The sequence below is a fragment of the Myotis nattereri genome (assembly GCF_964212035.1).
Source record: "Myotis nattereri genome assembly, chromosome: 4".
NCBI classification, from domain to species: Eukaryota; Metazoa; Chordata; class Mammalia; order Chiroptera; family Vespertilionidae; genus Myotis; species Myotis nattereri.
The window spans coordinates 28,695,628-28,709,172 of record NC_138079.1 but is presented as its reverse complement, the minus strand read 5'-3'; the positions used below and the strand labels follow the sequence as shown (position 1 = coordinate 28,709,172).

The 13,545-nt window shown below is 61.4% G+C and overlaps 1 protein-coding gene across 1 annotated transcript; it reads right to left on the bottom strand.

Annotated features, from left to right (window-relative positions):
* Positions 1-4,808: 4,808 nt before the first annotated feature.
* IRX4 (iroquois homeobox 4) lies at positions 4,809-8,955 on the bottom strand (the record flags this gene model as incomplete). The annotated part of the gene is made up of 5 exons (XM_081089904.1): positions 4,809-5,635; positions 6,153-6,481; positions 7,240-7,364; positions 8,156-8,407; positions 8,911-8,955. 5 exons carry the CDS (start codon positions 8,953-8,955, stop codon positions 4,809-4,811), a joined length of 1,578 nt encoding a protein of 525 aa, XP_080946030.1.
* Positions 8,956-13,545: the final 4,590 nt, after the last annotated feature.

The following is a 13,545-nucleotide window of genomic DNA, read 5'->3' as shown; positions in this document are numbered from 1 at the left end:
TGGCGAGGCCTCTATGAGCACGCAAAGGCTCCGGGTGGCACAAAGCTGGGAAATCTGTCCTCTGTTCTCTGATTCCAGGTTGGGCGGGGTCACTTGGACACTCTTAGGCTGGAGTGTTGGCATGGGGTTCCAGGGCCAGGTGGGGTCAGGAGGGCATCTCTCTCGCCTCAGGTCTGCCTGTTCAGTGCATTGTCACTGGGTACAGGTGAGGGCTCATTTGAGCATGGCCCAGTCCCGGCACACTGGGTGGTGCTCCACTGCCTCGTCTTCCCCTTCTGCCCCTGCTCAATCGCCCCACACCACTTAGAGGACGAGCTCCCACTCTGAGGAGGGCAGTAAGGGCTTCTTCTGCATCCTTCCCCCAGACAAAACCCTCTGAAGGCAGGGGGCCTGTCTGTCCCCAGACTTCTGACAAACCTCCTGCCTTCACCCCAAGAGTCAAGGTCCTTTTGGGGAAATGCATACTTTTTTCCAGAAGTATTTCTCATGAAGAAGGTGGTCTCCATCTTACCTTCCACTAGATTTCCCCTCCCTTCTGCTCCCCTCCTCTCTGCCGGCCTCTCTCCCCTCCCAGCCTTTGCCTCTCCTCTCTTTCTCCCTCCCCTCTCTCCTCACCCTCCTCCCTTCTTCTCCTCTCCCATTCCTCTCTCTCTTCTCCCCCACTTCTCCCTCCAGGGCCCCATCTTTCCTGTGCCTTCCAATCGGACCTAGACTGGGATCAAGCTAAAAGGTCCCTGCCTTCCTTCCTGGCTTTGCTGCTTTCCCTGGGTATGAGCTGGATAAGGGCTTTCTGGCTTCTTCAACTCAGTGGTACCAACGGGAATAAATGCTGTGGCCACTGTCACCTTAAGGGAGGGGACAGGGTGAAAGGGAACGGGCTCACCCCAATGAAGGGCTTCCGTAGAGCTGCCCGGAGGAGATGGCATCTTTCTGGAATGTTGGTAGAGAAGACAGCACTGGGCTGGCGGGGGAGGAAGGGGAAAGTGGGGAATACCTCTGCCTCCATGGTGTCAGCCCTGCAGCCTGGGCACCCGCACCCACTGGAGAGGCCGCCTCCCAGCACCAAGGCACAGAAGACAGGGTTTGGTCAGCTAGCCGCCTGTAAGAGGGCCCGGCTCAGTTTCCCTTATAGGAGACGGGCGCCCACTGCAACAGGTGACCGTGGGTGGGAAGGAATGGAGCACTGAGAGAGCTTGTTGCTTCTCCCCAGTTATTCTCTTTATTGGGTGTGGGGTGGGAGAGAAACGGAGAGGAAGAGGGAGGGAGAGGGAGGGAGAGGCCAACCAGGCTGCTTGCAGTGGCTCCTGGCAGGCAGGCAGGCATGCCCACGGTAAAGTAGGTGGCATAAATCGCCTGCGCAGTCTCAGCAGACGACCACTTTAAATCTTAATTGGTTGCCTTTTAAATATCACTTAAGGGCCTGTTTCTCTCTCTCTCTCTCTCTCTCTCTCTCTCTCTCTCTCTCTCTCTCTCTCGTTAAGAAGGTGTCGTGTCAAACTCTATTACCTTGCTGGCGGTCTCTTCCTTAAGCTAAAAAAAAAAAAAAAAAAAAAAAAGGAGAAAGGAAGAAAAAAAAATGGAACCATCAACAGCGGTTTGAGGGTCGATAAAGCTTTTAGATTTGGAGGTTTCCGGGAGCCCATTTCCCGCGGCTAAGAGTTGTTAATGGAGCTTAAGGAATTATCTTAGACCGCGCCAAGCCCGCCGTATATTTCCCGCGCCTGTTCCCCTGTCGGCTGCGGATCTGCGGCTGTCAGAGTCGCTTAATGAAAAGTAACGCGCCGCTGATTGCAGTTTTATTTGGGCTCTATGTAAAGAGCGCCGTTAATTTAGCACCCTCCTCGGCGTGTTTGAATTCGCCACGCCTGAGTGGCTGAGCGCCGGGCCGGCTCCTTCGCTGACAGCCGCCGGGGGAGTGACGTGGGGCCTCGCCCGGGGACAGCGACCTTTCCCCGCCGCGTCAGCCCCCACGCCCCGCCCGCCCCGCCCCACCACCGCGGGGCCTTCCTGGCCCGACTCGCCCGCACCACCCCTGCCGCGAAGAAGGGCCAGGGGGCGGGTAAGGTGCACAAAGCGAGCGTGCCCCCAAAGGTCGAGATGTGGGGCGAAGGGACAGCCCCAGCTTCGGGCGTCCTTTGGGGTGCGTTGCCCCGGGATGTGGCTGAATCCCCCCCCCCCATCTGATGTCTTTATTTCACACAAATTTGTCCTTCAATCAAATAAACCGCTTTCAGGCAGTCAGTTCCCCGAGGACTGGGTGCTCCTGCGGCGTGGGATCACCCTGGCCCGTGTCTGGGACAGACCGGGTCCGAGCCGCCTCGGTGCTGGGGCCACGGCCTGGGCGGGAGGGGAAGGACGGAATCAGTCCCGCGGGCCCGCGCTCGCCACTGGCGCCACCTGCCCGCCCCTGGAGTCCCGCTTCCCCCGCAGCCCGCAGCCCGCAGCCCGCAACCCGGCCAGGAGGGTCCACCCAGCGAAGTCCGCATCCGCGTCCGCGGTCCGGCCTCCCGGCGCCGCCACGTCCTCCCAGCCTTGTTTTCGCTGAAAATGCCCGGCTTTGTCTCGGGCTGGAGTGGGGGCGCTTGGGCAGCGCATTAAAATTCCTGGCGCCCCAGCCTCGGCCTCAGTGTCTCCCCGGAGACTGCACTTGCGCTATTACTGTCAAGTACCCTTGACTCTTTATTTTTGCCCTTTTATCTATTACAACTAATTCGAGTTCTTTTGCCCTTTTCAGTCTAAGACGTGGCTTTCCGCAAAGCCTCCCCCTGCCAGCGGGCTCTCGGAGCGCCGAGCCTTTAGAAATTGAGGGGTTTACTGTCAAAATGAAAATTTCACTTCAAATTATCTTGGCTGATGCTCGCTCGCCAGGCCGGGGGCTCCCGCCGCAGCCTTTTGACAGGCACATCAGCGGCGAGCTTCCGAATCTCGATAATATCATCCAAGAGAGCGAAAGTCAATACGGTGACAGCGCGCGGGCGGATACAATCCAATTACCGCGCGCGGCCCGGCAGCCTGGGCGCGGGGCCAGTCCCTCCCTGGGCACGGGGACCGCTCCCTCTGCTCAAGGTCTGGGCTTCAAGGTCCCACCGCTCAGAGTTGGGGCTCTGGCCGAGGTCCGGCCATCGGAGCCTCACCCCTCAGGGTGCCCCACAGCCCAGGTTGCCGACTTCTGGCCGCGCGGTTCCCTCTCTCGGGTGCCTAAATTCTCCCCAAGATCGGATCCCACCAGCCACTCGGGCCTGCTTTGGAGCGCCCCGGGCCGGACAGGACAGCCCAGGCCTCAAGTGTCCCTCGAAAACTGCCCGCCGGCCCCCAGAGAGGACCTGCCCCTCCAGCTGGTGTCTCCGCGACTGTCAATCTGCCCGCATCCCGGGCCCGGGCCGCCATTCCTCATCGCTGCACCTAAGAGCCGCTGCACCTTTGCAGGCTCTCTGGCCTGTGGATCCGTCCTTCCCCGGTGGAATGAGGCCCAGTAGGATCTTAGCAGAGGCCTTTCGGGCGAGAGGTCAGACCCCACTCCAGGGAGCAGTGCACTGGCACGCCGCTCTCCAGGGCTCTGGAGTGGGGCCAGGCGCCTGCGGGATGGGGGTTTTGGGGACTCTGCTCCTGAGGGAAGCCGGACACTTTCGGCGGCAGGGCAAGGCCGCATCCTCCTATCCCAAATGGTTCTTCGGGTCTTGTCCCTAATCCTTACGTAGCCCAGCGTGGGGTCTGAGGTCTACAGAGCACTTCCCGGTCCTGGAGCCAAAGGTCGCGGCGGGGGACCTTTGCCGGCGTGGCACCAGGTCCCAGAAGACCGAGGAGGCGGGGTTAGGAGCCAGGTGGGGCCCTGGAAGGCCGCACACTCCCACCCAACACGGTCCAAGGGCCGACTTCAGAGGAAAGGTATCAAGGTTGTGATATCTCCCTCCCTCCCCCACCAGGGCACAGTCCCAGGGAGTTTAGAACGTTTAAAAGCTATTCAATTTAATCTAGCCAAAGAAACGCCCATCGACCAAAAATTCAGGAGCCTGGTAATGGGGAGGGGGGGAGAGTTTAAAAGTGTCGGGTCTCTATCAGATACTTCTATCAGAATCCTGAACGTGTATATATTTTTTTAATAGCTTTACCAAACCCTGTCTTAGGCTCTGCAAGCAACTTCCTGGGGTCTCTGGGGCGGTCCCCTCCCCGACTCCTCCCCTTGGTGATCAGCACCTGTCCCCCAAGGTTCTCACACCCCTACCCCGGCACTGTGTTCATTTTGCAATGCAAACATCATCACTCGGTTTTATTGGTTTTGTTATATCAGCCTCTGACGCAGGCAATCACTGGTGTGGACATACATTTAAAAAACATAATTTTATCAAGTTAAGAGTGTGCAATAGTGTAAATTCGGGGAAGTGTTTCGGGTGAGAATTATGTGCTGAGGATGAAAGCAGGTCAATAGGCTGAGGGGTCCTCAGACAGGGCACCGGCATGCCTCACACCCAGATGACAGCGACACAAACAAAGCCTCGGAACTAAACCGGCCTCTCCATGTAAACTTTTGGACGTAAACTTTATGCTTCAGGGCGGCTGCCTTCTGCTCTGGGCGCAGCCCCATCCCACCGGTCCCCAGCCCCCGAGTTTGGGAATGGCCAGGGTGGTCGGTGGACCTGGCGCGACAGATCTAGGGGTTTGTCCGTGGTTCCTGGAGACAGAGTTCAGATCCTCCCTCCAGGGCGGGTGGGCTGCCTGAGCATCGCTGCGCTCTCGCCTGGCTTTGGAAACGTGTTAGAAAAAGTCTTTGACGTGCAAGCCTAACTCTTGGGCCCTGTGGTTCCGCGGAATTAAGCGCAGAAGGGCTTCCCACCAGCTTTGGGCAGGGCCAGCAGCTCCTTGGTGGCCCCCACCGCAGGGGAGTCCTGGGTCGTGGCGGGAGGGAAGGTGCGGGTGAGGGGTGACGTCAGCACGTTGGCTCCGGCCCCTAGCGAGCGGCCCAGGTTCCCCGGGTCCAGGAGGGCACCCTTGGCAGTGGCCCAAGCCTGGTTCAAAGTGCTGTGCCTGAGGATGGGGTCGTGAAAGACTCCATCCACCCAGTTTCTGAGACTGGTTACCGGGGAGTCCTGGTGCCTGTCCAGGGCGCCGGCGGGGGACGGGGCTGCAGGTGAGGACAAGGGGGGCGCCAGAGAGACGGCCGCAGGGGCGGCGGGCCCTTGGCGCTTGAGCATGCACGAGGGAAACTCAGTCTGACTCAGGTGGGTGGCGGCGGCTGCAGTAGCCGTGTGTGCCAGGGACCAGATGCGCGGTTTGACCTCCAGGCCCGCAGTTGCCGCGGCCGGCACAAACCCCAGCTTGGCCTCGCAGGCCTGCGGGCCGCCGCCGGCACCCGGTTGCTGTTCCGGCCCCGCCACCACACTCTGGAGGCAGCTCCGGGCCCTCTCCAGGTCCTGGTCCAGGGCGGACCCGCCATCGGTGGCCAGGGGCATCCGGTGGGTGCCTGAGGCCTCTTTTCCAGGGGCACTGGGGCGGTCAGGCGCGGCGGGGATGCGTTTCAGGCCACCTTCCAGGGGCGGGAATGGCGGTTTCAACTGGCACTCCTGGGGCTCCGTCTCCAGCGGGTCGAAGTCCTCCAAGTCGCTGAGCTCAAGATCCTTCTCCTCTTTGCCAAGGGGCTCTGCCCAGGAAAGAAAGAGTAGTCAGTGGAGGGAGAGAGGATGGTGGGTTAATTAGGCTCCCATCTCCTTCTCCTCCCTAACTCTGTGCCTGTGGTTATGGGGTCTGGCCCTGGAGCTAGGAAAAGCAGCCAGGCCTTATTCCCTACCTCTCTTCTCCTCCAGAGGCGCCCAGACCCCAAACAGGCAACGCCTGCGACTGTATTTCAGCCTCAAGTCAATGGTGGAGGGGTGTCTAATGTTTTAAACTAATGTTGGATTCCTTCAAACATGCTCCTGGCTCACCACCACAGCCCGCAACACACACACACACACACACACACACACACACACACACACAACGGCCCTGCTTGGGTCAGTTCATTCATTTGCTGCTCAGGCACAATCCCCGCCCCCACCCCGCCCCACCTCCCCACCTTCCCAAGGGTTCCATGCCTTGAACTGTTTTAGAACCCACAGAGAAGGCCCAGGGAGTCCTGGCCTTGAACTCCAGCCCCAGCATCAGCAGTTTCTACCCACCTTCACTCTTAGTGCTCTTGAGGGGCTCCTCCCGGGGATCCTCTTCTCCCCCCTCTTCCTCCTCGCCCTCCCCATAGGGCCGTTTCTCATCCGCGCACTTGTTTCTGGGTGGCCATGTCATCTTGTTCTCCTTCTTGAGGCGCCGGCGCGCGTTGGCGAACCAGGTGGAGACCTGCGTGAGGGTCATCTTGGTGATGATGGCCAGCATGATCTTCTCGCCCTTGGTGGGGTAGGGGTTCTTGCGGTGCTCCTGCAGCCAGGCCTTGAGCGTGCTGGTGGTCTCCCGCGTGGCGTTCTTGCGCCGTGTGCCGCTGTCCATGGTGCCGTACCTGGAGACAAGGGGCGCAATGGGGCGTCAGGAGGCTTCCAGTCCCGGCCCAGGGTGTGTGTTTATGGTCGTAAGACCTGGGTCGCACCCACATTCTGACCTGCGCTGCTGCCCGCGGGGGCTGTTGTTTTGGGCCCAAGTGCAAAGAGAATGTTTATACTTGATTAAACTCACATGGAGCCTGGGCTCTTTCCTGAGTCAGGGAGGTGGCGGGTGGGGCCAAGCCCAAGGCCTAGCCAGGTGTCTGTCGCTAGTCATATATATCTTCAAACCAGACTATGCAACGCCCACGGACAGAACTGGTCTTCAGCGCCCCTGGGGAGAATGCACCTGCATGACCTTTCTGCATATGTAATTGTCTCCCCTGGAAAGACGGGGCGTGTTTCCTGCTAGTGGGAAAGGACTTGCCCCCTTAGGTTCCCACCAGAGGGGCGGTGGGCTGGGTTGCACTTCTTGGGGTGGAGGGATCATCCCAGGCCTGGGCAGCAAGATGAGACTCCCTCAAACCACAGCGCAGTGAGGACTTTGGGGTGCGGGGTGGCAGGTGGGAGACTGGAGACTCTTTCAACCGGGCTGGGGCTCGCCAGGTGGCGGGCTGGGACCAAGGTCTGGTCAGCTCAGTAAGACCTAAGAGAGGAATGCTGCTGGTCTGGCCTCCCCACCTTTCAGAGAGGCCCTGCGATGCTTGGGGTGGGGGTGGGGGTAATGGCTGATTGGAGCACCAGGGCCCGGGTAGGGTGAAGAGGGTCAGCCCCTCACCTGTCATAAGCGTACTGGCCCAGCGCCGGCTCGTAGGGGTAGTAGGCGGCGGCTGCCGCGGCGGCGGCGGCGGGCGCGAGGCCCGCATGCGCAGATCCTGGCGCGTCCTTGGAGTCGAAGCTGTTCTGTGGGAGCCCAGCAGCCTAGGGTCGCGCTTCCTTCCCGGCGCCACCCATTTCGACCTCCTCCCCTAGGCCCCTGGCTCCTGCAAGCTTCGCTCCCTTCCCCAGACTGTCCCTAGGGTCTAGGCAGCGATGAGGAGACTGCTGGGGGTTGGGGTGGTGGTGTTGGGGGATTAGGAAATAGGTGCAGAGGAACTGGAGACGGGAGGCTGAGACTGCAAGAAGGAGGTGGGGAAAGGGGTGGGGGCAGCAGGAAAGAGGGTGAGGGAAGGATGGGGAATAAAGAGGGAGGAAAGGGAGGAGAGAAATGGAGAGGCGCCCAGGGGACTGGGTGAGATGCCAGGGAAGGAGGGGAAGGGAGGTGGGAGTGTGTGTGTATGCGGGGGTGGGGGTGGGGGGGTCTTGGAGGAAAGGAGAGGTAGAGGGAGGCCGGGAGGAGTGAGGGGGGTGGGGAAGCTGTGGAGGGGGAGGAAAGCAGCGGGAGGGGGAGGGAAGAGCCCGCTCCCACAGAACCAGACATCGCATCAGAACTTAATAGTGATCCGAGAACAATCAGTACATTAAATACAGCGGTCCACCTGCCTGGTCGCCCCAACCGGGGGTGGGGTGGGGGCGGAGCTGGTGATGTTCCCAGGGACCAGGCTTGGAGACGCTTCTCCCACCTACTACAGCCCGGGTACTGGGGCCTCGCGCCCCTTCCCCCCGAGTTGGGGAAAGTGAGTTGGCAAATCAAAGCGAGGGGTAGGGGCGTGGCGTGGCGGGGAAGGCTGGAGATACACCCTCTCCGCCCTTACCAGCGAGTAGAAGGCGGAGGCCTCGGATCCGTAGGTCACGTAGTTGCCATAGCCCTGCGAGCCGCCATAGGGGCCCCCATAGACGCCCAGCGCCGCGGCCGAGTTGAGCTCATGGCGCGCGGTTGCCAGCAGCCGGCTCTCATAGACCGGGCAGTACACTGGTGCCTGGGCCGAGGCGGCAGGCCCGGAGTCGGCCAGCGTGCGGCCACCGGATTCGCAGCACGTGCTCAGGGAGTTGGGGGTCATCAGGAACTGGGGGAGAGAGGGGCCGCAAGGAAGGGTGGGCCACCAGGCGCAAGGCTGGGGCCCTGGGCCTCCATCCGCCCCGCCCCGCCCCTCCCCATCCAGGAGGCCTTGCCCATTTCCTCTGGATCTATAGGGTCCACGCCAGACCGCGCGCCCCAAACTGCGAGGAGCCTGCGCACCCCAGTCCCCCTCCAGCCACGTGGGTCCCAGCCAATCCTGCCCAGGGGTGTTCATACTCTCCCTGAGGGGGTTCCAAGCCCTCATGTGCCACTTCTCTACTGGGTGTCTTGGGTGCCCTAAGGTGCAGCCTCAGAATGGGGAGGGGCGGGGGGTGAGGGTCAAATTAAGCGGGAACTGGGGCCCCCACCCGTTGGCATTTCTCAGTGCCCCTGCCCTCCCCGGGGCTGGGCACTAAGAGCACGTGGCACAGGCCCTGCTCACTGGGAAGCGACATTGGATCGCTGGACTGCCAGCCAGCCAGTGTTTCCAGCCTCGCGGGGCCTCCTTACCTGGGGTGCCGAGGAGTAGGGGTAACCAAACTGCGGATAGGACATGGCGAGCGCGGCCCGGGGCCGGCAGGCGGGCCGGCAGGGTCCTGCGCGGGGGCCGGCGCGGTGCGGCCACTGCTCCCCGGCCGCCGGCTCCTAGGCGCTGGGGGCGAAGCAGGAGAGCGGGTTAGTTCATCCACACGCTCAGCAAACTTTCCTAACCCGGTTGGAGAGTGAGCCGCGGCGGCAGCCGCGATCCTTTTAGCTTCGCAATCCAGAGCCTCGAGGGGGCTTTGGGACCGACCGGCCTCGCAGTGGCGACACAAATACATATTTTGCAAAAAAGGAAGAAAAAAAAAACACCAGTCTCGCGAACCCGTCAAGTCAGATGTGCGCGGCTTTAAGCGGCGGAAGCTCTGACGTCAGCCCACTCCGCAGCCCGGCCTGGCCGCCGACACGGGTCACTCGGCCGCGGCACGGCCGGGCGGGGCACGCAGAGGGGCCAACACGCTTTAGCAAATGAATTTCATCCGCGGAGTCGAGATCAACGCGAAGAACAGCGTTTCTCCTTAGTCACCGAGGACGGGAGGCACTTTTAATTAGAAATTAATTAATGAGCAGCTGCTCCTCCCCGCACCACTGTAATCATTAGTCTCAATTACAAATGAGACGTATGAGGGACACACGAGTGAGTCTTCATGAAGATGTAATCAACAGTTAAAATGAGCCCCGCGCGGGCGCAGGCGGCCGCCTGGCCTCGGCTCTCCGCGCCCCTCCAGGTGGACAGCCGGCAGCTCCGAGGGCCGGGCGTGCAGCGGCGGCGCGGGCCCGACTGTTGTTAACCGGGAGTCGGCCACTTGGCTCCCACCAGTTCGAACCCCACTCCGGGATGGAGTTCCAGAATCAGATGCGACTGCAATAGTGTCCGCATCTGGAGATCAAAATGCCCTCTGGTGTGTGGGGCCTGGGGCCTTCCCCAGAGCCTGCCACTCCTGGGCTGGGTGCCCGAGGGCTGCGGGCTTGCCACCCTGGGCCCAGTGTCCCTAGGGAACGTCCCCCTCAACCCCCCACCCCCCACGCCTAGCAGCCCCCTCCTCCTGAGAGTCCTCGCCGGGTGCCAGGCCCTCCTTTCCTTTCCCCCACTCCCCCAGCGGGCCGAACTCCCTGAGCCGCCCCTAGTCCCACGCGGCTAATCCCGGGACTGCCCAAAGTCCTGCGCGCTCGGAGAGGAGGCTCAGAGACTGCTTTGGGGCCCTCCCGCTGCCCTCGCTCCTCCGGGGACCTTGGTGGGTAGGCGCGATGGAGGGGGCGCTGGGCGTGAGGCAGAGGCAGAGGCAGAGGCAGAGGCGCCCTTCCCAGCCCACTTTGCGTAGCTCTGTGCCTGGAGCACAGTGATAGGTCTGGGGAAGGGCCGAGTGCCCACCCCAGGATTTCCACAGCCAGGTCTGGCCCCCAGACCTTGCAAAGCGGAGGCCAGCAAGCAGGCGTCAAGGGGCCGGCTTCGGGCCACCCTGAACTCGCTCCCCGCCTGGTGTGCTGCGCCCTCCGGGGCCAGGGCTGCCCCCCAGAGCTCTCGACCTGCTCGGCTGCCCGCACTCGGCTGGAGGGAGCGCGCTCCGCGGCGCTGTGCAGACTTGCTGGGAAAGATTCCTGGGTTCAGACCTGTGAATTGCCCCAGGGTCACCCTCTAATTAATGATGACGTTCTCACTCTCTCCCCAGCTGCAAGCCTGGCTTTCAGAAACGAAATCTGCCTGCTCTGACAGCTCGGTTGAAGGTGATTGATGACTATCTGGAGACCACAGTACGCATCATATAATATCTGCTGCGTAATTGCTTTAATTTACAGATGAAAATACGATTCTCCGATCGTGTTGGATTGCAGCCGGCCACGTCCGAGCTGCTTGCAAAGGAAAAACATTGGCAATAATGAATAGCCGCTCCATGCAAATTATTCAGACAGTTTAACGTCTGTAGCCGGAAGAGATATATAAAGAACACGAGTCAAATGACATTAATAATTGTTTTTTGAATTCTGTATTGATTTCGTGGCAGCCGTGTTTATTTCTTTCTCACCTGAATTGCTAATATCACCTTCCTGTAAATAATAAGAAACTAGCCACCGGGGCTTCTTGGCAGAAATAAATCTCTCAATCTCGCTCCGTCTTTCTCCTCCACTCCTCCCTTCCCCCATCATCCCTCCTCCCAGCTCCTTCCAGTTTTCCGGCTTCTGCTCAGGTTTTTGCTGAAAGTCCTCCTACTTTCCATTATTTATTGTTTACAAACAACTCGCTCTCTCCTGGTAATGAGGGCCCAGCGTAGGGAGGGGCGCCAGGCAAGGGTGGATGAGGGCTCAGGGAGCAGGAATCCCATCCCGATGCAAAGGTGGCATTCAGCATCCTTTCCTCACCTATTCCCAGGCTGATTGTGAGCATTCAGCGGGCTGGGGAGTAAGCCACCACCAGTGCCCACCGCATATCCAGACCTGACATCCACAGTTCCTTCCCCCAGACTCGGCCACAGCTCGCTGAAAACAGCGCCCCTGAACATAGACCATTTGTCTTCTGAGCTGCGTGCTCACTCTGAAAGCCGGGCAGGCACAAACCCTCCGTCAGAGGCTCTGGGGGGCCTTCTTTGACTATCACTGCACTGTTCTCCGTTGCAGGATCAGTGTGTAAAATAGATGCTCCCAGCCCCTCCAGCCTCTCAAGGGCTGGAGACCATCTCCCTGATCGTGAAACCCAGCTCACCGGCTCCACTTTAATAGGCCCCTGAACACGGATCCTTGCTTCCTACCCTGCCCAGACCCAGCCACCCCATTTGGGGAAGCTTGGTGCTGTTGGCTGCTCACCCAGACCTCACAAACCAATTCTGGAGGCAGGGTCAGTGGGCACCCCCGCTGACAACCTGTGTCCTGGCTGGGGTCCACTTGCCCAAACTGGTGTACTTCCTGGGCCATGTCTGCCCCATAGATAACACCAGAATCACTATCAAGAGCCCTTCACTAAAAGGCCAAGCCTTGAGATGAGGCACCTGGGTTTCCCTCCAAGAGCAGACGGAACAGGAGCATCACATCTCAGGTATCAACTAAGTGCACCTGCATAGCCGGGGAGTGCTGAGCCCATGTCCCTCCAGAGACCCCTGGTTCTAAATACATCCTGAGCAGAACCCACTGGAAACCCCCGGTACCCCAGGGTCAGGACAGCAGCTAGGCTTGGGTGAGGTACCCCCACTGGCCTGCTGTATTTCAAAGGAGCCGAAGATGAGGGGGCCTGAGGCCAATTAGTCCCAAACGTTAAAGACCTGCTGGTCGCTCTCCCCTTAATTGTCGCCTGCTGTCAGAACCTTGGAGGGCCTCTGGGGAGGCAGGCCCCGCCCTGACCTTCTCCCGCTCCGGGGGCGACTTTCGTCCCTGCCATCAGGTGAGCCCAGGCACTCTCAGTTCCTGAGTCGTCCAGAGGCCACCCGGTCGCGCCGACACGGGTGGTCCAGCAAAGTTGGACGACTCTAGTCCAGCAAAGTTGACCCCAGGAGAAGGCAGAGGCGGGAGCACGCAGCGCTGGGCAAGGACCTTCTTTTCTGAGGCTTAGGGCCTAGGCTTGGGGCGCCTGTGCCCGCCCACTGCTCCTGGACACCCGGGCGGTGTGAGGGGCTAAGAGGCATACTGGATGCCGATGGCGCCACACTCGCGAACCTCGAGGTTGGCAGGTCACTTCTTCGTAGCTAGTCCTCTGGGGTCTCCCACAAAGCCAGTGGGGCGAGCTGCAGATGCACACATTGAATTCTCCTCCCCGAAACGCCCTCCATTGCAGGCGGCTCCCTCCGGCTCTCCTGCCGCGTCCCCGCCGCTCCCCCGCTGGACACCGCCCGAGGCGGGAAGGCGCGCTGTCCGGGTGTCCAAGCGCAGGCCCCGCTGGCCCGCGCTGGCCCCCGCGCCGTCCCCCGGCACCCCGATTTTGCAAGTTGCAGCGAACGCGGCGGCCTCCAGAGACCCCACCGGTAGGCAGCAAACTTTGTGCCCTCCAGCGCAGAAGCGATTCTCACAAAGTTTGCGCGGCCGAGCCCATTCCCTACCTGCGCTGGGGACGCGCCCGCCCGCGCCGCTCAGGCGCTGGGCCCGCGGGGAGCTGCGCGCAGCCCGGGATGCACCGGGAGTTCGCCACCGTCGCCGCCGCCCGCGCCCCTCGGCGACCGCGCGGAGCCTCCGCCTCCCGTTAGGGGGGGAGGGGTCTCGGAGCCCCAGGCGGGGGCGGGCGCGGGACCTCGCCTACCTGGGGTGGCGCCGGGCCACTACCGGCGGCCCGCCAGGGCTCTGCGCCGCCGCTCGGCGCGCGCGCTCCGGCGGGGAGCAGGCGACAACTAATGGAGACATTTCCAGGCGGAGCACCTGGCGAGCAGAGCGCGCCAGCGTCCCCAGGCGCCGCGGTCGTCAGCCGAGCCCGCACCGGTGTGACGTGGGCGAGCGAGCGAGCGAGCTGCTCCCACCCGGCCGCCCATTAACGCTTTCCCCCGCGGGCGCCGCGCACTTGCCAACTTTCCCCTCCGCCAGGCCTGCGCTCTGGGTACTTGGGGCGTAGGAGCTGGGATGAGGGCGCCCAGGGGGGTGGGGTGGCAGGGACACCAGGCTCAGAGAGGACGCCAAACTTAACAGCACAGC